We start from the raw sequence: 27,760 nt of genomic DNA, 5'->3' as shown, positions 1-27,760 counted from the left end.
GTCCTGCAGGAGGAGGGTACTTTTGCTGATCTTGCCCGCCTCTTGATTTTGATAGCTTCCCTTAATTTCCTCAAAAGTGAAGCATAATAGGCTCCTGTAATTGTGATACCCATTGCCAGGAAATCTATCATCACTACTCCGTCCTGGTTCCAGAAGACTGTGAGCATGACCTTGCCAGCGGAAGGCTGCACCCTTGCCTTCTTTGGAGGTGGTGAGTCCAAGTGCTTCCACTGCATTCACTGGGCTTTGGTCTCTGGATCATAGTGATGGACCCAGGTTTCATCCTGTGTAATCAGTCTTTTGAAAAACTTTGACTCATCTTCTTGGCACATCTCCAAATTCATTCTTGAGCACTCGACGCGTTCTCGCTTCTGGAATGGTGTGAGCAACCTGAGAATCCATCTGGCAGACACCTTATGCATATACAAATGGTCATGAATGATAGTTTCCACAGATCCTATACTTATCTTGACATCTTGAGCTATTTGGCGAATAGTAATGCAATGATCTTCCAAAATGGCAGCCTCAACTTGACGGACAGATGCCTCATCAATGGCAGAGGGGGGAGGGGCGATCAGGTCTGGGAGCTGTTTCAACAGACTTACGGCCATGTTTGAATTCACGATGCCAGCATTTTACAAGGTAATATAATGGGGCATTATCACCATAAGTTTCTTTCATTTCATCGAAAGTCTCCTGTGGTGTGCATCCTTTCAAATACAAAAACCGGATCACTGCTCGACATTCAACAGGCTCCATTTCACACCTGACTCAGTTCAAACACCTGTAAAACAGAAACCACAATTAGTTCAGAGCTGTAGTTTGCCACATAACCTGTAGAGATATAAAACATTGCACATGCAAAATTTCAGCTAGATCAGACAACTGGAAGTGGGTCCTGGGCATTACTTATTGCACACCTCTCGTATTAGCAACAATATATGACAAAAGGAAGCAGATTATTTGCAATATTAATTAAACCTTCTGCTCAATCAAGGCTGACAGAACAAGAAAAATCTACACCCATGGATTAAATAAAATGTTTAGTTTTAAATTCCATATAGATTCCCGGGTTCGATAAAAGGATTCTCAATTCATATTATTTGGATTATTCAGACTACTTTTCTAATCTTGAGTGTTAGTTTCACAATGTTCCGATCGATGTAATCTCCAACTTTTTTTAGGTGTATCTTGTCGAACTCGAGAATCTTTTGTTGAGCTCAGAAATCTGCACAAAATTTTGAATGAAAACTTTAATTTAATCCACGGGAGTAGCATGTTTTCAGTCATGATTGGCTAGCAGTCTTCAGTAATTCACATTTGTATTTTGAGTGTTACCCGCAATGAGGATTGAACCTTCAACCTCCAGAAGAGTGAAACTTGTAACTGAATTTTACCAAGTATTTTATCCACTACTCCACGGGTTCTTGCAACTGAATTATCAATCATCATGCAGAAAAATGAAGATTCTCACGTTTGAAAACATGCACTGTAAAAAGGCCAACTCCTCTGATCTTGAGCACGTGGTACAATGGAGAAAGAGGTGGCTGGTTGATTTTAATGCATCTAAAACCAAGCCTTTTCTTTACATCATCACCAATCTGATCCCCATCATGCATCATTTCAAATGAATGGCTTTTGTCTTGAGCAGGCTCCATGTTTTGACAAGATTCTAGGTCTGACCTTTACTCCTGATCTGAAATGGGCACGTACATCAAATTCGTTGCCAACGTCACTGGAAAAATGATGGGATCATTCTACCGCTCCAGTAGATATCTCACTGCTGATGCAATTGAGAATCCTTTTATCGAACCTGGGAATCTATATGGAATTTAAAACTAATGATAAAACTGATGATACCTGTAAAAGAGCCAAGTACATCCAAGTCTGAAGTACTGTTGCTACATCTGGGTCGGAGCTACTTGAAACAGCTTATCCTGCCAACCGGAGTTTTCCTGGAAAATCTGTTCTGTTACATTTTTACTCATATCATGTTTAATGTTTGTGCAAAATTTCAAAAACTTCCCAGGGCGTAGTTATTGAGAAAAGTGTGAGCGGACGGACAGACAAACGGACAAGGGTGAATTTAAAGGTCCACCCTCATTTTGTCGGGGGATCAAAAAAATTATTAGACTAAAAGAGTGAAAGCGTGGGATTTTGCTGCTTATCAAGTTAATCAAGTCTTCATCAGATCACATTCCATTCATGCACTCGTAAGACGGGCATAATAAAAAAGTTTTTATGAAAATGTTTTCGTCTCCTCGATATAAAATATGCAAATGACAGAATCCATAAAGTCTCGGCCGTCTCAAAATAAATCTGTGACCTTTTGCATCCGTAACTTTGAAACCCGATTGAGTTGATTTGAATAAACGTCAAAAGAAAGAATGGCAAGATATTCTTAGGCCACGATGGCATGGCGGCGCTTTTTCCGGTTATAGAACTTCAACCATTTTATGATTTGTCTAAAATCCATAAAATTGCAGAACACGGAATATTGAACAAAATCTTCATAAATTATCTAACATTTTATTTGTTTTCTCGGCAAAATCAGAGGAATTATTATTTTTTTTGTTTTTTTGCCCTTTAAGCATCAACCGCTGGTTCCAACGCATTGGAGAAGAACAAATGGTGCAGATTTATTAATGCAACAGTTTAAAATCAAAAGAAATGTTTCTGGTTTTGCTGACGATGATGGCGAAGTCAGCAGAATTTACTGCCGAATCCCATCATTTTGGTAATCGTTGTTATGTTTCAAGTTCTTATCACATTTCAAATATTTATCCATGGAGTTTGGTTTGGTTGTTTTGTAGGAGTAAATTGCATTTGTTTTTAATTTTGCAGAACATGATTGTAAGAAAAGAGGAAAACAAAAAACATCAATGTTTCGTGCATTTTACGTCAGAAGCCAGTATCTTCAGACAGCCTAATCTGATAACTCCAGGTATAGAATCTAACATATTTAAATGAATGAAGCCAACACAGGCATCCATGAATGCATAAAAAAAACTAGTGCCAAGAATACAGAATACATCAGACAGAATGAAATGAAAAACAGCGCAAAAAAAAAAAAATGAAAAAAATCTCTGCAATCAACCAGTTACTCGCAATCAACATAACGGGCACCCCTGGTTTTGTTCCATTGTTTTTTTTTTTCATAGTGAATCAACCATCTTTGCCTTAATGTCAAACCTAGGTTTTTATGCCTCAAGTTCTTATACAAACATGCATAATTTTGTTGCGTGTTTAGTGGGATGCATAGATGCAATGCATATGGATGGCAAGCCTGCAATGAGAAAATATTTAACTAAGACAAGAGGGACCACCCAAGAAATCGGCAGGCTCTTTGAAATAATAATGCATTCTTGGATACGAGATTCCATGTTGTGATTGTGAGCTACTTCAGACTCTACAAAATTCCAGGTTGGTCAGTAAGTTTTTATGTCCATAGATAAACTGGCCCATGGTTTTCAAGTATTTAAAGGAGCTTGTTTTGTGTACCATATAATTTTTTAAAGAGATCTCTACTTGGTCGTATTTCCTCTTCCACTGAGTGGAGAAGAAAAATACAAGTTTCTAGTTGTAGTTCAAGATTGGGTGTTCAATTTCAAGAATACTGATAAGGATTGGTTACTTTAACTTTGAAAAACAAACTTACGTATAAAATTGAGTCTTGAAAAAAAATATTCATAGTTCTAATTTCCCACTGTTTAAAGTAAATACCATTTTAACATGCCGTAAAAAGCAACTCAAAGGATAAAAACACATACAAATTACATATTTGGAAAGACTATTTTATTTTCTTTCCAATCATATACATGTTAAAAAAAACTGTCGATAATCGAAATAATCCGATGAAAGAAGGAACAAAAAAAAGTCGGACGAATTAAGGTACAAATTTATCAATGTTACACGATAATGGCTGACAGGCTGGAAATGCTAATTCATTTATAATGTTACAAAAAACCAAATCAGCATGATACCTTAAGTTTCAAGCTGGAAGAACAGACCCAGAAAAAACATTTTAAGCCTTTCAGAGTTTTAAATCATAAACTGCTCTAGCCTTCATCAGCCAGATTTTCATCTGAATTTTTCACTAGGGTTTTTATCCTTGGCCCCAAAATTCAACAGAGATACACCATTCCTGTAATGACCTGGTCCTTGTTGATTGCAGTGTAATGCTGGTCCTGTGCAGTTCTAGGAGGTCCACCCTTCCAAGCTTTGCCTTATCTCTTAGAGAAGTGGTTAGTTTATTGCTAATTGCCTGAGACGCCCTACTGAGGATGCCGATGGAGGTTCACAGGCATCTTTTGCAGGATGAAAGGGCTTCTCTTCTGGAGCACTGACTTTTTCAATCTCACTTTCTGACCCTTGTGTCACAGTTCTTGCAGTGAGAGAGAACTAAATACCCACCAGGGTCTGAACTTCAAGTTCAGACCCTGGTGGGTATTTAGTTCTCTGCTCAGGTACCATATTGATCTGAACTTCTCTAATGTTATAAATAATACTAGGTAACCTAGCACCTCCCTTCCTTTTCTGATGAGAAGCATTAGACTTCGAAATGCCTGGCATAAAGAGCTCTCATAATCCCTGCACACTATATTGCATTCCCTTGTTTCAAATGGATCAATAAATCTATTAGTATATATTTTTCTATTATCAATATATTTTTCTTTTGTATCTAAGCTCCACCTGAATGTTGAGCTTTTTATTATATCAAATAATCTTCATTTAAAGAATCCTTGATTCCCTTGCTTTCTATGAAGAGACCTTTTAAAGAAATTAAATTGAAATTCAAATTTATCAACGTTGTGAGTTATCTCCCTTTGGATAGATAAAAACAGTCTTTTTTTTTTATAAATAAACAGGCACTTCTACATTTTTTTGGGAAATTGTAAAACTGAATTTTTCATGAAAACAATGGTATCTACACATTCCTCGTATTTTTAAGATGATTATATCAAAAAATTACAAAATTGATAAGGTAGAAAATTATTTATTAAAGAAAATAAAAAATAGAATCTGATGTAAACGATTGTAAAACACAGGAGAGTTCAACAAGGAGGTGATTTTCCGTTCGAATTAAACAAAGATGGCAGCAATTTTTTGCTTGCTAACATGATTGAAGTTTTTTATTTTTAATAATTCAGTAATATTCAGATTATTTCGACTGCATAATTTGGAAGCTAACATTATAACTTATTAGAATTGACAAAAAAAAACAAAAATCAGTTGTTTTTCATCTGAAAACTCCATTTATCAACTACAAAATCTTGTCCCAATAATGTAGAAGCACCAATGAAAAATACAAGACTTATTTGAAAAGCAATATCATTTAACTGGCGGCACAGTTACAGCATCCATACTGATGAGTATTAGTGGACATGAAACATATCTATGAATATATACAGGTGTACACCGTTCATCATGATAAAAAAGTGAATCATCCTTCAACAGCGTGCTCACTAATATTCACATAAAATAACATAAAATAAAATAAAATCAGTGAAATTAAAAAAAAATAAAACATTTCAGTGGCGTTATAAGTACTCATTAGTAAAAAAAAAAAAGAAAAAGAAAAAAGGTGAAACAAAAAAAAAGAAAAAGAAAAAAGGTGAAATAAAAAAAAAAGTAAAAGTAAAAAAGACTTCCAGCCATTCTAAATAAGAACAGCTTGTACCTCAATAAATTATACAGCATTTATAATAGGGATGGGACAATTCTAGAGTCTTCCGCGCCCCCCTACTCCCGTCAATTCCGATACAATTACCGATTCTGTCTTGATTCCTAATTTCATTAAGATTACGGATTCAGATATTTTTAATCTTTAAATATGATTTAAAAAAATTTTTTTTGTAAATTTTCGGATTACCATAAACACCCAGCCATATGAGCAGATATTTTTGCAAATTCAAAAATACATTTAAGGATGATCTATACTTGTTGACTCAATAAATATATATCATTAGACCAGCAATAGAAAACCTCTTTTAAACAAAAACAAACAAAAATTAATTAAAAGAATCATTTTAACCATTGAAAATTAGACACATTTTTTTTTTTTCTAATTTCTGATATCGATTCCAAATTCTGCTTAATCTTCCCAATACATTATCTATATATATAAAAGCGAAAAAAAAAACACACACCTCCAAACACCCGGGCAACGCTGGGTACCCCTCGCTAGTCTATATATATAAAAGGCAAAACGGGCAGGCGTGTTTTTGTATGTCCAGCAAAGGCTTCTTTTGTGAGGGTTTTTTTGGTACTATTTTGAAGAACTTTTTATATACTCCCTAGATTATAATATCTCAGATTTACAAAAGGAGGTCGTCTCTACATTTATTTGGAGCGAGTTTTTTAAAAAAAACCTGGTTTCCAGTGTTTGTTTGTCTGTCTCATATAAATAAAACGAAACTGAATAGAAACAAAGCGATTCGCCGGCCTTCGTGGCTGGCACATCTTGAAGGCAATCAGCTTTGATCACTGATCATATCAAACAATTGCTATTCATTAAGACACTGCCAGAGCTTCCCCTCTTGGGTGAAGAGCTGGTTTTCCCCAACATCATAGTGAAGCAAATACAGCAGAAAGCTGAAAGCTTAACTGGCTGTAGGCCAATTTAGTTTTCAGCTTTCTGCCATATGGTTGACATCACTGAATTTCAACGCTTTACACTTCCGCTCCCCTCATAGCATAGCGGTAAGATGTCACGTTTTCTTTCATTTTCTTTTTCGCCCTCACATCGAGTGTTTGGCTTCCCTGTCTACTAACACTTTTTTTTTTCAAACTACCGGGCAAAGCTGGATACCCCCGCTAGTTTTGTGATAAAGGAAAAAAAATCAATAAACAACTTTACTTTTGTCTTCCCGTTGAAGAGCTTGTGAATAGACCCAGATTCATTAACGGAATTCTTCACATTTATGTCTTCAGGCTGGATTGGAACGATTTTACCATCCTTCTGATAAAGTTGGATTTCCGTAAGACCAATTCTCTTGTCGTGACCCCAGTTGGTCATCAACTCCAGCTGGACACACATATCAGCCAGATTTCTCTAAAAATAAAGAAACATACAAAAATATTACAAGGAAAATAAAAAAAAATAAATAAACAACAAAGCACTCAGAGAATGCACATCTCCGCAACAGTTACAGAACTCTTTCACTGCATCTTCTATGCATGCTTTTTAATCGTTTTGTTTTACAACATACACATCCTTTTTGGGTTACCTAATGCTGAATCCAGTCATTTTGGTCAAAGTTTCTCTATTCCGATTTTTTTCAGATATGCATCAATTTTTTTGTATTACATTTCACAACATTTCAGCCGATATAATCTCTGACCTTTTTCAGATATACCTTCTAAAACTCAGAAAACTTTTTGTCAAACTCAGAAATCTGTATGACATTTCAAATGGGACCCTTTATTTAATTCAAAAGAGTAGCAAACGCTCATTCCGTCTGCCATAATCAGGTCAAAGTCAAGGACCCAAATAGATAAAGTACTAAGTAAAATTCAATTCTAGAGGTTGAAGATTCGATCCTCAGTGTGGGCGAGACTAAGAATACAATTGCAAATTACTTAAAACTTCTACACGGTTATGGCTGACAGAATGAGAGAATGCTACCACCGTGGACTAAATAAAAGGTTCCGTTTGAAATTCCATGCAGGTTCCCAAGTTTAACAGAAAGATCCCTGAGCTCAACAAGATAAACTTGAAGAAGCTTGAAGGTTTCATTGGTCAAAACGTAGTCCGAATAATACAAATGACAAAGTTTCTCTAGTTTGTCAGCCATTAATTTTCTCTATGATCTAGAAGATCAAAAAGAAAGATGTTGTCATGGACATCAAGACAGTTCCTCATCCTCCCTATAGTTCAGACCTTGCTCCCCGTGACTTTTGGTTATTCTCTAAGCTCAAGGAAAACCTTAGAGGCTGTCGTTATGAAACAACTGAGAAGATGAACGATGCTATGACAAGGGTCATTGACACACTCACACAACAGGACTTCCAGAAGTTGTTGGAATGGCACAACATGTGCATTGCAGCCAGAGGAGATTACTTCGAAGGGGACTAGAGTTTCATGTGTGTACTATCAATAAAAGTGCCCATACGACAAAGTCTGGAAACTTATTGAAGGCATCTCGTATATTTGAATTTTACCTCTTTTGTTTTATAAGACATAATTTGCTATGTATATTTGAACTTTGGCCTCAGTAGGGGGTGGGGATATAATGTTACAGAATACAAAATCCTTCATGATTTTTGTCAAAAGATCTCCTTTTCCCCATAAATAAATGCAGACTCAAATTTCAAGTAAAAATAACTTTCATTTCTTTTTTTTTTGGCACACAACACAATTAAACACTGAGTATAGTCTGTAAAAGCAATTTTATCTTCATAGTCTAACAATCCCATAAGAAAATCACTTGGAAAACGATAAAGTTCTTTATATTTTCAAATATTTAATCATGGGGCTTGGTTTGGTTGTTTTGTTTGTTTTATGGTATATCCAACATTTTTGGGTTATGTAATGTTGGGTCCAGTAATTTTGAAGAAAAATTTTTATGTTCCAAGTACTTTATATCTTCATATCTTTATTCATGGTGTTTGATTAGATTGTTTTGTGTAAGAAAATTGTTGTTTTTGTTTTGACTTTGCAGAACATGATTGAGTTTTGCAAAGGGAAAAGAAAAAAACACAATAACATCAATGTCTTTTTTTTTTGTTTTTTTGTCCAGAAAGCCAGTATCTTCATACAGCACCGGATGCCCTACCAGGTATTACTAATCTTGGTCAAAGTGGACTTGGGAGCAATGGTAACTAAGGGGGCAACTCCCCATTTTCCAGAGATTTCTAATGGAGCCTCATCACTGGATGTCTTTTAAGGTCATATCAGAACCGAAATATGTTTGTGGATAAATAAATATATAATTATTTTATTCAATCTAGATAAACAAAATTACCATAAGTCACTGCAATAAATTTACTGTTTCAATTTTAAAAGACATCATCAGATAACAAGAAAATTCTGATCTCATTTGAGGCCAGTCGTTTAATGTAAATGGAAATCGGATAAAAAAAAATGGAGACCGAATAAAAAAATATAGAATAAAATAAAAAGGAAAGGAAGAAAGTAAAAAGTATTGAAGACCTAATCTTACAATAAAACAGGCAAAACATGCCTGATTGTTTTTATAGACGAGACACTAGTAAAAACAATTATGTCAGAATGCCCACATGTTAAGTGTGTTTAGAAGTAACAAATCAGCCAAGTAAAAACCAGATAAGTCACAAGGCTTTTTCAATTTTTCACGTTCCCATGGCAAATGTGTCAGTATATCCTTTAATGCTATATTCTAAATATCGTTAAAGATAATCTTGGTGATATTTGTTGGTTTGAATTAAAAATAAGGATTTAATTTTAAAATTTTATTACAATTTTTAAGGGAGGTTAAAATTTTAGGTTTTATATAATACTAGCGGGGGGTACCCGGCGTTGCCCGGGTGTTTTTCGGTGTGTGTGCTCGGGCGGGGGTGGGGGTAGGGTGTTAATCAAAACATAAGAATAAGCGAAGTAAAGAAAACTAACGTAAGGCAAACGAATGTAAATATTTTATATTAGTTCTCTGTATGAATAGAATAAAGTGACCAAAACTCAAATAAAAATAATGATGAAATACATTAAAACTACATCTTTTTATATATATATATATATATATATATATATATATATATATATATATATATATATATATATATATATATATATACTAGCATGGGTGCCCAGCATTGCCCGGGTATTTGGAGGTGTATGTTGAGCAAAAAAAAAAAAAAAGCAGTCAATTTTTTTAAGTTTGACCCCTATTATGACCCCTTAAAATTTATTGTTTTGGGCTCAAATCAAGTTATTAAGTTAGATCCATGTCTAAGGAACCTATATAAATTAAATATATATATATATATATATACTTTTTTTAATTTATAAAAAGTTGTTACTGTACATTTTATTAGAGCTAAGTTCGGTACTTGTGCAGAATTTGAACCAGACGTAACTCACCGTCCGCTCGACTTAGCTCGGAACATGTCGGCTTTTGCAGAGTGTCGCCAATTTATCAAAGCATAACAGCACTACTTAAGAAAAATACTGAAGAAAACATTTAAAAGTAATCACAAGAAAAATAAAAAAAAATTATAATGAAAATAAAAAAGAAACAACAACCTACCAACAATTTCTTTTTTTTTTTATTCTTGTAACAATTTGTTTTAAGTTTTTTGTTTCTTTGTTTTTTTTTTTTTTACATAGGCATCACCACTTATCAAGGCCCAGAGGCCACTCGAGGATAAGGAGTGAAAATAAAAAAGAAACAAGTTGTGTGTTACTTTTTTCAAACATTTTTTTTGTCAAACAAAATTGAACGAAATTAAATTTTTTGTGTGGTTTTCATATTTTTTAACAAAGGTTTAAAAATAAAGCACGTTTTTTTTACGTGTTTTTCATGTAATATTTATCTTACAGTTTTTTTATTTTTGTAAATAATGTAAAGCAAATTTTTTTGTTATTCCCTCCCACCACCACCCCCCGTAGGGTGGGGCTGGGCAAACGTTTTATTTTATTTATTTTTTTTTAAATTAAATTACGACAGCTGGGATATCCCCTTAGGATTAGGTAAACTTTTTTATGGACGATGTTAAAGTGTGGTGAGAAGAGACAGCGGATGTGGAAGAAACTTCACGAACCCAATTGGGTTAGCTTTCCAATATATGATTTGGAGACAAAAGAATGATTACCAAATTCCTGTTTCCACATAAACTCGAAAAGATAACAGTCGAGAAGCTCTCAGCTGGTCCTGTTGATTTTTCTTTCTCCAATATTTTCGCCAACGATTGTCTGCTCCTTTGCCACGCATTAATCGGCATCTTAACGTCAGATTACAATGAAACCCGAGCACATGACGTCATGTTTCGAGCAAAGCCAAGCGGACAGTGAGTTACGTCTGGTTCAAATTCTGCACAAGTACCTTAAGTTTCATATATATTGTCTGTGGTTGGCTATATATTTCTTTGGGAGGGGAGTGTTATGTAATGTCATCCACGTTTTAACACGTAGACACTGTCGCAAGGAAACCACGAAAAGAAATTCAACTTGATTCCTTTTTTTTTTCTTAGTGAAATAATTTACAGACATTTATTTACAGGTCTTTTCCTGTCACCTTCGGTCATCATGTGTAACACATCTATCTCTGTCCTTCTCTGACGTGATTCCCAAATACATTTCGTGTACCGATCCCCTCTCTGATGTAATTCCTGGTCTGCACACCTGTTCTACTTTTTATAATCTTTTTCCTTTTTTCTTGCCATGATATCATCTCACACCCGGCTTGGTCATTTGTATACATCTGTCATATGCTCGTCCATGCTCTGTTACAGTTATAGCATAGTGAGACTTCTGATAATATGAAATGTTTGTGCTTTACAGTAAACATGGTAAAACACCAACAACTATCAAAATGAAGATAACAGTCCACAAAAGAATGAATCCGCAAATTTATCATTGTAGTTTCACCTACGTACTTAGCAGCACGTAAATGGCATAAAGGTTAGGAGTGCTGAGGATAACACTATTTCTGAGACTATCCTCCCAAGTATTACCCTCTCCTTTTGGGGTAATAGCATCTATTCTGTTGTTATATGATCATCTTATAGATATTACTTTCTCCTTTAAGACATAGCGTTGTACAACGCTTATCCCTGAGTGGCTTCCAGGCCTTGATAAGTGGTGACCCCCATGTAAAAAAAAAAAAAAAGTTTGTTCATTATGATAGAACCCGTCCAGTCATTACCTCCATATTTATGTGGTTGGGAGAGGGAGGGGGTAGCGTAGTAAATGTTAATTCGTCTTGATAAAATCCTTCTAGGCATTACCTTCTTCTATTTTCGGTGAATAGTATAGTATCTTTTTTTTTTTTTTTTTTTTTACATAGACGTCACCACTTATCAAGGCCGATAGGCCACTCAAGGATAAAGGTTAAAGAGTGTAGAGTAGTCAAAAGGACAATATAGTAATCGATAGTAATGGAAGTTCGGTAAATTTGTTAACTTAAGTGGAACGGCTCATCAGAAACTTGTTCAGGTTGGACTTGAAGACAACCATATTATAGAAAGCTGGAAAGCAGGAAAAAATCTGTTTTATTGTTATGTTATGATGCTCCCAGGGATTAATGTCATTGCTGTAGATGTACACTGTAGATCATAATCGTTTTATCGTTTGTTTTTTTGGGGGGGGTTTGTGCTTGCTTTCACCTACTTATTCAGCAGCAGCCAAATGGTATAAAGGTTAGAAGTACTGATGTCGACTAAGTGGTCGAGTTTTGATCTTAGCTTGCGGGAGTTGCTTGTCTAGCAGCACTGAAGGGCTGTGATACAGGGAAACAATGTCTGTGGATGACTATTTTGGGGGGAGGGGGATATTATGGTACAGTAAAAACTTCATCTCATACTATTGGATAATGTTAAACACCACATTGTATCAGATTGTGTTTAATAAATACAAAAAATATGCAAGAAATGTAAAGCCCAAACAACATGAATTCAATTAAAAGTTGAACAACCAGATGAGAGAGGTTATAACATGGCTTTTTTATTATTATTATTATTATTATTATTATTATTATTATTATTATTATTATATCTTATTTTATGATGTATTCTTTTGTAGGTAATTTGGAAACATGACAAAAGAAAAAGGAATAAACGGTAGCCAAAAAAAAAAAGAAAAGAAAAAGAAACAAGGGAAGCAAAAAGGTTTCGTATTGATTCGGTGGGAAATTCGATGCAGCAGACCAGATGGGATTTGAAATTGATCTTTTACTTTGCGTCGATAACCATCGCAGAAACCTCATGTACAGGGTATCTACAAAAATAAAAAAACACCCAATTTTGATTGCTAAACACACACTGGCATTTTCAAACACCAAATTTTAGAATATTGCATCTAAAGGAGAATAAAAAAACTGGACTTTACTTAGACTTTACTTTTGGCAGCCTCATAACTCCTGCTTCCCCTATTTTGTCCTTTAGTCCTCAAATTCCATGTTTCCGACAAAGGGGAAAGAATTGATGTTTTCTGGTTCAGAATTTATCTAACATTAATCATTGGTTAGTTTTTGGTGTAACAGGGCTCTACGGACAAATTCATCTTTAGTTGATCTTTGACAACTAAATATTTTTGTTTACTAGCCAAATAAAAATGTTACTAGCCAAACCCACATGATTTTTAGAATATGACATCTTCGTTCTGTGACGAGTATGTACATCATAAAAGATTTTCTGTATATTTTTAAATAAGTGTAATTCTAAATATACACCGAATTTTATGTTGTTACTTGAACGTATAAACATTCGAATTTCCTCAGATGTTTTTTAACAGCCTTTGTTAAAAAAAAAAAGTATATTTTTTGTTAAACGTTTTATTGTTTAAATAATTTGACTTTGCTCGTTTTATTAAGAGAAAAAAAAAAGTTGAAAAGATATTTTTCACTCAGTAGTGAGCATTGCAAAAGTGTCGGTGAAAGAAATACAATCGTCAAAAGATAAGTGTTTCGTAATTTTCAGTCGCCATTTTGAAAAACCACTCGCAAATGTGACTGTTTCACTCGCAATGTAGAGTCCTGTGTAATAAATATGAGTACATCCGGGTTGATTGGTTAAGCCATAAATACTGACTGGTAGAGCAGCGTGGGAGAGATGTTGAACCAGCTCCTTCTATCTGTTCAGTAAGGTGACTTATTAGATCAATGTAGTGACCACCTGCCAATAAGAACAATGTTTACATGTTAGTTGACTTGGACTTTTAATTGCTGAATAGCAAAACCTGCACTGGCCATTTGTTTATAGCATAAGTTCTCAATGGGGGTGAAATTCACCACCAGGAGTGAATTTTAGGTTCTCAGGGGGTGAATTTTCAACCCATTTATTATTTGAACTCTTTCTTATTTTTATTTACAGAATTCCGAGCCCATCATGAGTGTCAAAAAAAAAAAAGAAAATACGATCATTCATATATTGAATATGGATTCCCATCCATCATTAGAAATGGAGAAGAAAAGCCCCAGTGTGTTATTTGTAATAAAGTTTTGACAAATGAAACCAGCAAAGATGAAGCAACATTTGCAAAATGTTCATCCTCATCACAAAGACAAGAACAAAAACTATTTTGAACAACAAATTTTAAAGAAGAAAACCAAAAAGTTAATGAAACTGCATTTGTCGTAGCACTTGAAATAGCAAAGCAGTGCACTTTTTGAGACAAGTAATCTTGGAAAGCACAGGAAATGGAGAGGGGGGGTGACAACTTACAAATTGTGAAAGGGGTGCATGAGCAAGACAGGTTGAGAACCCCTGGTCTATAGGGCAACCATTTTTTTTTAAATCCATTTGTAGAAAAAAAACTTGATTTTGTCCAGCTATAATAACTCATTCCTCATTAAATGGAAGTCTGCAAGTCTTGAACCATTGAAGTGAAGCCGCCTTATTGCTATTCTCTTAAGCTCTTTTATGCTGTTTTCTTGTCTCAGTTTCTTTTTCATTTTTGCTCAGTTAGCTCTCAGAAAGCAAAGGGCCACTTCCTGGGGCTAATACTAGATCTCTTTGAGATACTGATTCAATAAATATGAGTACATCCAGGTTCATCCATACAAGAATATGATTGGCTGATTAAGCCATAAATATTGACAGGTAGAGCAGCTTGGGAGAGACATCAAACCAGCTCCTTCCACGAACACCCATTCAGTAAAATGACTTGTTAAGATTATTACTTGAATACTGTAACCAAGACCACTCAGTTACTTCAAACAAATATATCCTTCTTAAACCTTGAAGCATTATTTTTTATTTTTTTTTAGCTCCTTACATCAAGTGGTATTATTCCTTGTCTGGAGCAATTTCCATAAAAACCAAGAGTTATCACAAAATTATATAGAAATCAGTTAATTACAACTTTTCAGAAAATTTTATAAAAACCCAAGGCATCAATTTTTTTATAATCACAAAAGTGTCAATTTTAGCCATTTTAACCTGAAAGGCACCCCTAGGGGGCAACCATAGTTTGCCCGGAAAATCTGCTCTACTACTTTTTTACTCATATCATGTTTAATGTTTGTGCAAAATTTCAAAAAAATTCCAAGGGGTAGTTATTGAGAACAGTGCAAATGGACAAGGATGAATTTATAGGTCCATCCTCCTTTTGTCAGGGGATCATAAAATAAATACACAATACAATTTTTTTAGTTATGTTGTTCATTTAAATTTAGTTGTTGGAGACGCCCCTCCATGGGATTAATGGACTATCTTATGACGTCACTTCTGCTGGTGACGTCACTTCCGGTATCGAGACCTGTGCTGGGTAGTCTTGAGATTGCTACGTGGCCAAGCAGGTCGTGTGCAAACGCCCTAAAGTTGAGGAATGGTATTCCTCAACCAACTTTTGCCTGCAATATGTATGAATACATGTTCGTTTCCTAAAAATCCTGTGTTCCTTTCGTTTATTACCATTTAATCCCATAACATTAGTAGCAAAATTTATAAAAGTGAGCTGATATGATATAGTTTGTCTCACTTTAAAACTATCTTTAAATAATTTATGTTCAGCTCCTTTGTGCCTTTTGCAGTGGTCATTTCTCTTGGTACACAGCATTGATATGATCTTAGACTTGATAGACAGAGTCTGTACAGTTTGTGTTGTGGTACAAAGTTCTTGTTTATTGGGTTTAAGAATAGTGTATCTATATTGGTTTCAACATTGAGAAGGGTGGCATAAACCAACTGATCTTTCTATTTCTATTTCTCTTGTTAGTACTTGTGAGAGCTGTGCAAATAATAATAGATTTGTTTTTGAAATCACTTTCTATAAGTGCTCTATTATAGTAGGGTACAGTCTATCTAAATATTTTGAGGGTTGGATGATAGACTTATACTGGGGATTACATTTTTTAATACTTTCGGCGATTGAAACGAATTTGCGTTACTATAGTCAATTCTTCCAGTAGTTTTATAAAAGGATTTATGAGGGGCACTTCCTAGGTCTAGATTAACATCAATTGATGCTTGGTAGATCTGTATCAATTATGAGTTTAAGGCTTAAACTATATAAGTATGAGATCAGTTTTGGGATAAACAAAAACTGTCATTAAGATAAAGCCCAAACATATAGCCTGAAAATTTGTCTATCAGTGGGTCAAGTATGAAAAATTTAACCCAATCATAGATATCTGAAAAGTCAAATTATCCCATTGATACATCGAATGAGTCTTCAGGGTGAGATTTCTTAACCGACGCACTGCAATTGTAAAACAGTCATGTTTTCCTAGCATATAAAATTGTTTGGTTATGTTTTCCTAGTATATAAAAATGGCAGCAGCATTAACTTGGAATTTCCAAATATTTAATAATATAAATAACAAATACAGACTCTATGGGTCAGGGGTGGTCTAGTAAGTAATAAAACTCAAGAAAAATATGAAGCCTCTCATTATGCCCATATAATAAAGTTGTCAAATATAATTCTATAGGCAAGATGATTATTTATATTGTTAGAATATATTATCTCTTAGAATACCTTGAACTACTCTTGGAAAACTTGGCATTGGTAATCATTCAATTGACTCTCAGACATCAACTTCTAGTATTTACTTGTAAGGAAAATAAATAAAGAAGAAATAAAGTTTTGATTTTTTTTTTTTTAAACCAGATTGAAGAATATGTTTGAGGAGGAACTTATAGATACTAAGGTATGACCAACCAATTAATCAGATCGGGTCACTTTGGTCTCACATCCAGCCAAAGTAAGGGCCAAAGTCAAAGAATCAATATCCCATCCTAAGCAGCACGGGTCTACAGGTAGCCTTATTTTCGAAGGGGGGGGGTACCCCTCTACATGGGGTTGCAGTTGGCAAATTCATAACCCTGCTAACAGAGCAATGTAAAATTTTCATTATATCGGAATTGTTCCTATTTACAATGCCTCCCCACGGGGCAGAGTTAGACACAAAGGTCGTTTTTTAACGTGGAGAAAAGGAACAAAAATAAAAATTGTCTCAGTCGTGAAGGATTTCTCCTCCACTGACAGAAAACAAGAAATTGAAGTGCAGCATCTGAAGAACAGATATTACACTTTGATCTTGTCCATAAGGCCAAGTTTACTTACTTAATTTTAGTCTTTGTTTAAGGTGCATTTAGATATAAACACAGACACACATTATTGATGCAAAATTTAGCAAGAAAAAAAAATAAAATTCATAAAAACTTACAGAACAAGACGTTCTTTTGTCTGCTTCATTTTGTTGATTAGACAATATGTCATTCATGCTTTCTTCAAGTTTACCCAGCCTTTTGATCAGATTTATTTGCTGTCTGAAATTAAATGAAATTACTTATAACGAAACCAAATTAAATTCAATAAGTTTTAAACCGACTCGATTAACGTATTAATAAAATATGTTACAGAATCAACATCCCTGGTTAATCAGATATTTTTAAGTCCATGAAAAATGATTCAGAAAATATGAAAATAAATAAAATAATTAAAAAGATAAAATAAAATTAAAAAAACTTTAACCAGTGGTTGACCAGAATTTCCTCTATATTAAATAAAAAAATCTTTATAATGTATGCATAGTTTTTAACGATTATCAAGAATTCCTTTCATTTTCAGAACATTATTGATATACTCTGCACACATCCCATAGGCAAACAGCTTGAAACTTGGTATCCATGACGTCATGCATCAAGTCGCTGATAGCTCTATGTTTTACTTAAACTTTGGAGCTATTCATCTCCCTAACCTTACACGATATCTCTTCCTGTCCATCTTTCATAAGAATTGATTCGTTTCCCAACGTTCGTGTCACTTCAATCTGCACTTAGTTTGATCCTTGTCAAGGTTAACATTAGCTGTTGCAATCGCATTTCAACATAAGGCCATCCATTATGCAACACATATGCTTAATCACACTACTTTTTATACATACTTCTCTTTACAGAGATGCTATTTAAAGAATGCCTTATACCAGAGGTTGCCAAAATTTTAGAATGACATGGGGGGGGGGCATATTGAGTGGGGGGGGGGAGCCATATTGCAGATCTTTTTGAGCTACATAGGTCAAAATAAAAAAAATGACCTACGTGTGTTTTGTACTGTTTTGCTAATTAACTTTGATTTTAATAAAACCTCACTCTTTTAATCATTTTCTGACCAAAAAAGAAAAACTACCACACTATTTACACAAATTTCCATTTTGAAAATTTTTTATGTATTGCATAACAGCTCTGCAGGCTGGCTTAAAGACTTTGGCAGACTGCATCTTGCGAGCTATAGTTTAGAGACCCTTGCCCTATACCTTTCTGAGTAAAATTTTATTAGGACTACTATGGTGCTATTAATTTTGTTAAAAAATAAATTTTAACAGTGCTGATGAAAGGGTATATATATATTTATAATAAAAAAAAAAAATTTTCATTGAGAATTTTAAGTAAGATGAACCTTGGAGTGAATGTGGCATTATGGTGATTGAGGATTTTAATTAGAAAAAAAAAACATAAACAACCCTTAAGTAAAGTGATAAGGATGACCACAGACACTCCCCCCATTCTCACACTTTTAAATGGCCTTGTACCTAATTTATTTTATGATTATTTTATGTTTATTGTAAAATTTTCTAAAATAAATAAATTTTTCAAAGTGTAGTATCTGTTCTGTTCTCAGACAAAGGAGGAGAGACCCTTCTTGACTAGGCAAGTTTTATTTCTTCCCCATCCAAAGTGTCCCTTTTTGGAGAGCTGGATATCCCCAAATAAAAAAACAAAAAATAACCCTATATCAAATTTTGCACTCATGGGAAGCCCAGTAAACAGGAACTCATCACTTGGTTCAATATAAGAAAAAGAAAAAAAATAACAAAGAAAGTAAAAGAAAAAGTCAGCAGCAGCCGGCTGATTGTTCGATCTAGTTTCATTATATATTTAGGACACTACACCAGTAAGTAGTGATTAAGTTAACTAGTGTGAATTTTGATGAGGGTCACATTAGTACATGCCAGGATAACATCGGCAAATGGAAATGTATCCAGAAGCAGGTGATATGATTGAAGCAAAGGCCAAAGGTCAACTTCCTAGACAAAGCACACTAGAAAAAACAGGTGTCAAATGCTATAAGGATATGAGATGACATCATATACTCAAGCTGGAGAACAAAGTGTTCTAGGCAGTTTTCTTTGGGAAGCCAAGCTGCGTGGAAGACGTGTCCAATAATGTAATTAGCCTAAGTGAATGTTACTTCGATATTGTGTGTCGTCACTCATTCTTAAGAGTACCTATTTACAATGCCACCCCACGGGACAGAGTTAGACACCAGGGTTGTTTTTTAACGTGGAGAAAAGGTACAAAAATAAAAAATTGTCTCAGTGGTGAAGGGCTGTTCCTCCACTGACAGAGAACAAGAAATGGAGGTGCAGCATCTGAAAAACAGATGGTGTTTATTTGCTCCCCCACTGAGCAAATTAGGCACAAGGCCGTTTTTAATGTGAGGTAAAAACCAGCTCCCCTAAAAGTAGGCAAAAAGGGGGCACTCTGGTTACCAAAAATAATAATTGTCCCAGTATAGAGGGTTTCCCCTCCATTGACTGGTACAAATTATCTTAAGTGCAGCATCTGTCGGAACAGATGCTACACTTTGATCTTGGCAAAACATTCTTAAGAGTAGCTAGCAATTAAGTAAATAATTAATTAGCAGAGTTCTAAAGAAACAATTTACCTTTGACAACTAAATATTTTCATTTACTAGCCAAATAGAAAAGTTACAAGCCAAACCTACATGATTTTTGGAATTTGACATCTTCATTCCGTGAAAGGTACATACATCAGACAGATTTTTCTGTGTTTTCATTTATTTTTTTTAAATAGGTGAAATTCTAAATATGCACCAAATTTTATGTTAAGACTTGAAGATTTCAACATTTAAAATTCTGCAGATGTTTTTACACAACCTTTGTTTAAAAAAAAAAAAAGAAAAAGAATATATTGTTCTATTAAACTTTTCAGTGTTTAAATAATTTAACTTGGCTCATTTTATTTAAAATATCTCATAATGATAATAATAAAGGTTGAAATGACATTTTTCACCCAGTAATGAGCTTTGAAAGATTGTGAAAAAAAAAAAAAATACATAATCACCAAAAGATAAACATTTCATTATTTCTAGTTGCCACTAGCAAATGCGATTGAGGGAATGAGAAGGAGGAAAAAGGGGGGGGGGTTGTAGAGCATAATTAAGTTTTGCAAAAGGAAGTAGAAAAACAAAAAGCATCAATATTAGGTGCATTTCGTCTCAGGAAGACAATATCTTCAGACAGCCTGATCTGGTAGCACCAGTTGCAGATTCCAGAATTTGACAGAAAGATTCTTAACTTTGACAACATACACCCGAAGAAGGTTGGAGGTTACATTGGCTGATACAGTGTGCGAAAAACACTCAAGATGAGAACAGTAGTCTGAATAAATAATATAAAAGCTTCCGTCTTTTTTTTGTTTGTTTTTTTTTTTACAAGAAAAGAAAAAATTATTGATAATAACGGTGCTTATTCTTCAACTCACCTGGGCTTCATCCGTAATACATTATTAGTGATCGAAGAAATATTTTGTTCGGTAAGTGCTTCAGATCTTGGAGAGATAACAGTCGGAAACGGCTGAAAGAGAATAAAGAGAAAAGGAAAAATTTCATAAAACGGAGGCGCTTGCAAATTTTGCAGCCACAGTCATAACTATCAGCAAACAAGAGTTTCAAGCAACTGAGTTCACATAAACAGAAACTCATAAATGATTGATTCACGGAAATCGAACCCGCAAGAGTCAACAAGTGTTTCTGATTAGAAGCAAAGCTGGGGAGTGAGAGCCGGAGCCAATTCATTGATTTCAGAGTCAGTTGCTGAAAATTGTCCAAATAAAAAAAAAATTATATTTTGATACTTTTTTTTATATATATATATATATATATATCTCACAGAAAGGATATATTTGTTCATAATAGCAAAGTACTCGACTTTTTTTTAAAAACTCTTTTTCACCCCAAACAAGGCATATTGCCAGTTAAGTGTTACTATTTCGGATCGTGTCTAATAGGGGCCTATTATGGAGAGTTGTGCAGTGAGATGTTTGTTCACATTACATTTAAATCTTTTGCAGTTTAGTACATTCAGGGAAACAGAAAACACAGAGGGAATTCCAAAGTCTACCAGGCCGAAGGAAAAAATTATTAAAGTAAAACGCTTTCCGGCATCTAGGGACCTCTACAGTGAAGAGGTGGGATTTTGCTGCTTGTCGAGTTAGTCGAGAATATGTACATCCAGTGGGCACAATTAATATAAGTTTATAGAAACACATTCCATTAAAGTACTTGTAAAACAAGCACAGGGATGCAACATTGCAGTGATGGGACAGAGGTTGAAGCTTGATTGACGGTGCAAGACTTATTAGATTTGAGGCTCTTTTTTGAACTTTGTCTAAGAGTGAGATACTAGCGATAGATTCACCAGCACAGATGTGGCATCAATACGCCATGCATGGGAAAATTGTGGCTTTGTAAAAACATAGGATGCTTTGTAAAAATATAGGATGATTTGTAAAAATATAGAATGCTTTGTAAAAATATAGGATGCCTTGTAAAAATATAGGATGCTTTGTAAAAATATAGGATGCTTTGTAAAAATATAGAATGCTTTGTAAAAACAGGATACTTTGTAAAAATATAGGATGCTTTGTAAAAATATAGGATGCTTTGTAAAAATATAGGATGCTTTGTAAAAATATAGAATGCTTTGTAAAAACAGGATACTTTGTAAAAATATAGGATGCTTTGTAAAAATATAGGATGCTTTGTAAAAATATAGAATGCTTTGTAAAAACAGGATACTTTGTAAAAATATAGGATGCTTTGTAAAAATATAGAATGCTTTGTAAAAACAAAGGATGCTTTGTAAAAATATAGAATGCTTTGTAAAAACAGGATACTTTGTAAAAATATAGGATGCTTTGTAAAAACAAAGGATGCTTTGTAAAAATATAGGATGCTTTGTAAAAATATAGAATGCTTTGTAAAAACAGGATACTTTGTAAAAATATAGGATGCTTTGTAAAAATATAGGATGCTTTGTAAAAATATAGGATGCTTTGTAAAAATATAGGATGCTTTGTAAAAACAGGATACTTTGTAAAAATATAGGATGCTTTGTAAAAACAGGATACTTTGTAAAAATATAGGATGCTTTGTAAAAATATGGGATGCCTTGTAAAAATATGGGATGCTTTCTAGTGTGAATAATTTCCTAGCATGGTTTTATTCTTTAAATTGCATAACATTTTTTTATTGTAATTAGTAATGGAAAGATTCCAGTATGTTTCCTGATTCCAATACAATTACCGATTGTTGTTCTAAATTCTTGATTCCAATACAATTACCGATTGTTGTTTTAAATTCTTGATTTAAAATACAATTACCGATTGTTGTTTTACATTTTTGATTCCAATAAAATTACCGATTGTTTTTTTAAATTCTTAATTCAAATACAATTACCGATTGTTGTTTTACATTTTTGATTCCAATACAATTACTGATTGTTGTTTTAAATTCTTGATTTAAAATACAATTACCGATTGTTGTTTTAAATTTTTAATTCCAATACAATTACCGATTGTTGTTCTAAATTCTGGATTCCAATACAATTACCGATTGTTGTTTTACATTTTTGATTCCAATACAATTACCGATTGTTGTTTTAAATTGTTAATTCAAATACAATTACCGATTGTTGTTTTACATTTTTTATTCCAATACAATTACCGATTGTTGTTTTAAATTCTTAATTCCAATACAATTACCGATTGTTGTTTTACATTTTTGATTCCAATACAATTACCGATTGTTGTTTTAAATTCTTAATTCCAATACAATTACCGATTGTTGTTCTAAATTTTTGATTCCAATACAATTACCGATTGTTGTTTTAAATTCTTGATTAAAAATACAATTACCGATTGTTTTTTTAAATTCTTAATTCAAATACAATTACCGATTGTTGTTTTACATTTTTTATTCCAATACAATTACCGATTGTTGTTTTAAATTGTTAATTCAAATACAATTACCGATTGTTGTTTTACATTTTTGATTCCAATACAATTACCGCTTGTTGTTTTAAATTCTTAATTCCTATACAATTACCGATTGTTGTTTTACATTTTTGATTCCAATACAATTACCGATTGTTGTTCTAAATTCTTAATTCCAATACAATTACCGATTGTTGTTTTACATTTTTGATTCCAATACAATTACCGATGGTTGTTTTAAATTCTTAATTCCAATACAATTACCGATTGTTGTTCTAAATTTTTGATTCCAATACAATTACCGATTGTTGTTTTAAATTCTTGATTTAAAATACAATTACCGATTGTTTTTTTAAATTCTTAATTCAAATACAATTACCGATTGTTGTTTTACATTTTTGATTCCAATACAATTACCGATTGTTGTTTTAAATTCTTGATTTAAAATACAATTACCGATTGTTGTTTTAAATTTTTAATTCCAATACAATTACCGATTGTTGTTTTAAATTCTTAATTCAAATACAATTACCGATTGTTGTTTTACATTTTTGATTCCAATACAATTACCGATTGTTGTTTTAAATTCTTAATTCCAATACAATTACCGATTGTTGTTTTACATTTTTGATTCCAATACAATTACCGATTGTTTTTTTAAATTCTTAATTCAAATACAATTACCGATTGTTGTTTTACATTTTTGATTCCAATACAATTACCGATTGTTGTTCTAAATTCTTAATTCCAATACAACTACCGATTGTTGTTTTACATTTTTGATTCCAATACAATTACCGATTGTTGTTTAAATTCTTAATTCCAATACAATTACCGATTGTTGTTCTAAATTCTTGATTCCAATACAATTACTGATTGTTGTTTTAAATTCTTGATTTAAAATACAATTATCGATTGTTGTTTTACATTTTTGATTCCAATACAATTAACGATTGTTGTTCTAAATTCTTAATTCAAATACAATTACCGATTGTTGTTCTAAATTCTTGATTCAATACAATTACCGATTGTTGTTTTAAATTCTTAAATCAAATACAATTACCGATTGTTGTTATAAATTTTTGATTCCAATACAATTAACGATTGTTGTTTTAAATTCTTAATTCAAATACAATTACCGATTGTTGTTTTACATTTTTTATTCCAATACAATTACCGATTGTTGTTTTAAATTCTTAATTCCAATACAATTACCGATTGTTGTTTTACATTTTTGATTCCAATACAATTACCGGTTGTTGTATTAAATTCTTAATTCCAATACAATTACCGATTGTTGTTTTACATTTTTGATTCCAATACAAGTACCGATTGTTGTTTTAAATTCTAAATTCAAATACAATTACCGATATTTGTTTTACATTTTTGATTCCAATACAATTACCGATTGTTGTTTTAAATTCTTAATTCCAATACAATTACCGATTGTTGTTCTAAATTTTTGATTCCAATACAATTACCGATTGTTGTTTTAAATTCTTGATTTAAAATACAATTACCGATTGTTGTTTTAAATTGTTAATTCAAATACAATTACCGATTGTTGTTTTACATTTTTTATTCCAATACAATTACCGATTGTTGTTCTAAATTTTTGTATTCCAATAGAATTACCGATTGTTGTTCTAAATTTTTGATTCCAATACAATTACCGGTTATTGTTCTAAATTCTATATTCCAATACAATTACCGATTGTTGTTCTAAATCTTGATTCCAATACAATTACCGATTGTTATTCTAAATTCTTTATTCCAACACAATTACCGATTGTTGTTCTAAATTCCTGATCCCAATACAATTACCGATTGTTGTTTTAAATTCTTAATTCAAATACAATTACCGATTGTTGTTTTACATTTTTGATTCCAATACAATTACCGATTGTTGTTTTAAATTCTTAATTCCAATACAATTACCGATTGTTGTTTTCAATTCTTGATTCCAATACAATTACCGATTGTTGTTCTAAATTCTGGATTCCAATACAATTACCGATTGTTGTTTTACATTTTTGATTCCAATACAATTACCGATTTTTGTTTTAAATTGTTAATTCAAATACAATTACCGATTGTTGTTTTACATTTTTTATTCCAATACAATTACCGATTGTTGTTTTAAATTCTTAATTCCAATACAATTACCGATTGTTGTTTTACATTTTTGATTCCAATACAATTACCGATTGTTGTTTTAAATTCTTAATTCCAATACAATTACCGATTGTTGTTCTAAATTTTTGATTCCAATACAATTACCGATTGTTGTTTTAAATTCTTGATTTAAAATACAATTACCGATTGTTTTTTTAAATTCTTAATTCAAATACAATTACCGATTGTTGTTTTACATTTTTGAGTCCAATACAATTACCGCTTGTTGTTTTAAATTCTTAATTCCAATACAATTACCGATTGTTGTTTTACATTTTTGATTCCAATACAATTACCGATTGTTGTTTTAAATTCTTAATTCCAATACAATTACCGATTGTTGTTTTACATTTTTGATTCCAATACAATTACCGATTGTTGTTTTAAATTCTTAATTCCAATACAATTACCGATTGTTGTTCTAAATTTTTGATTCCAATACAATTACCGATTGTTGTTTTAAATTCTTGATTTAAAATACAATTACCGATTGTTTTTTTAAATTCTTAATTCAAATACAATTACCGATTGTTGTTTTACATTTTTGATTCCAATACAATTACCGATTGTTGTTTTCAATTCTTGATTTAAAATACAATTACCGATTGTTGTTTTAAATTTTTAATTCCAATACAATTACCGATTGTTGTTTTAAATTCTTAATTCCAATACAATTACCGATTGTTGTTCTAAATTCTTGATTCCAATACAATTACCGATTGTTGTTTTAAATTCTTGATTTAAAATACAATTATCGATTGTTGTTTTACATTTTTGATTCCAATACAATTAACGATGGTTGTTCTAAATTCTTAATTCAAATACAATTACCGATTGTTGTTCTAAATTCTTGATTCCAATACAATTACCGATTGTTGTTTTAAATTCTTAAATCAAATACAATTACCGATTGTTGTTATAAATTTTTGATTCCAATACAATTAACGATTGTTGTTTTAAATTCTTAATTCAAATACAATTACCGATTGTTGTTTTACATTTTTTATTCCAATACAATTACCGATTGTTGTTTTAAATTCTTAATTCCAATACAATTACCGATTGTTGTTTTACATTTTTGATTCCAATACAATTACCGGTTGTTGTTTTAAATTCTTAATTCCAATACAATTACCGATTGTTGTTTTACATTTTTGATTCCAATACAAGTACCGATTGTTGTTTTAAATTCTTAATTCAAATACAATTACCGATATTTGTTTTACATTTTTGATTCCAATACAATTACCGATTGTTGTTTTAAATTCTTAATTCCAATACAATTACCGATTGTTGTTCTAAATTTTTGATTCCAATACAATTACCGATTGTTGTTTTAAATTCTTGATTTAAAATACAATTACCGATTGTTGTTTTAAATTGTTAATTCAAATACAATTACCGATTGTTGTTTTACATTTTTGATTCCAATACAATTACCGATTGTTGTTCTAAATTTTTGTATTCCAATAGAATTACCGATTGTTGTTCTAAATTTTTGATTCCAATACAATTACCGGTTATTGTTCTAAATTCTATATTCCAATACAATTACCGATTGTTGTTCTAAATCTTGATTCCAATACAATTACCGATTGTTGTTCTAAATTCTTTATTCCAACACAATTACCGATTGTTGTTCTAAATTCCTGATCCCAATACAATTACCGATTGTTGTTCTAAATTCTGGATTCCAATACAATTACCGATTGTTGTTTTAAATTTTTGATTCCAATACAATTGCCGATTGTTGTTCTAAATTCTTGATTCCAATACAATTACCGATTGTTGTTCTAAATTTTTGATTCCAATACAATACGAATTATGTTGTTTGTTGTATAACATCCACCCTAGATGGGTTGAACCATCTAATTAAATTCACAGGCAATCCATAATCATCTTTATATATCTGACTCACATCAGTATTTTCAATTAATAACCTAGTCAGTTGCTTGTTCATGATCGGAGATGGTATAACCATTAACGTGAGGGTCCGGTGTACCTTCAAGTTATTTGCACGGCCTGTACACTGGGACATTTTATAATTTATTTATGTTTTTGTGTGGACTTCTGAGTTTTTCTTTTCTTTTCTTGTTTTTTATTTACCTCAGAGCAGGTTTTATTAAATTCTTGTAAAGAATTTTTTTCAGCATATGAAGGTAGATAACAGAGCACGTATGGCGGTTATATACAAATACTGAGCCATGAGGATTACTAATGAAGAACATAAGACTCAAAATTGTAGAAATAAAATTACACTTATCAGCATAAGAGTTCCGAATAGTTAAAAAAAACTTCTTAATTGAATGAAGCCATACTTATATAATAGATTATTCAATCAGCAGCTAGCAGCCAATCAGAACCCAGAAAATTAATTTGCTCATATATCTATATATATAAAAGCGAAAATGTATGTGTGTATGTGTGT

At 32.5% G+C, this 27,760-nt stretch overlaps 1 protein-coding gene across 3 annotated transcripts in view; it reads right to left on the bottom strand.

The window, feature by feature from the left end:
- Positions 1-27,760, bottom strand: part of LOC145249553 (katanin-interacting protein-like) — a 648,058-nt gene that overhangs the window by 496,403 nt on the left and 123,895 nt on the right. For all 3 annotated transcript variants that reach the window (XM_080111227.1, XM_080111229.1, XM_080111228.1), the window contains exons 12-14: positions 20,647-20,738; positions 17,307-17,409; positions 6,860-7,054 (exon numbers count right to left, since the gene is read on the bottom strand). In XM_080111227.1, coding sequence (XP_079967353.1) covers positions 6,860-7,054; positions 17,307-17,409; positions 20,647-20,738 — 390 coding nt within the window. The remainder of the gene's footprint in view (positions 1-6,859; positions 7,055-17,306; positions 17,410-20,646; positions 20,739-27,760) is intronic.

The sequence above is a fragment of the Euprymna scolopes genome, chromosome 28 (assembly GCF_053919585.1).
Source record: "Euprymna scolopes isolate OS-2025 chromosome 28, ASM5391958v1, whole genome shotgun sequence".
Taxonomy (NCBI): domain Eukaryota; kingdom Metazoa; phylum Mollusca; class Cephalopoda; order Sepiida; family Sepiolidae; genus Euprymna; species Euprymna scolopes.
Note: the sequence above shows the minus strand (reverse complement) of the source record. Positions and strands in the feature narration are given on the sequence as shown.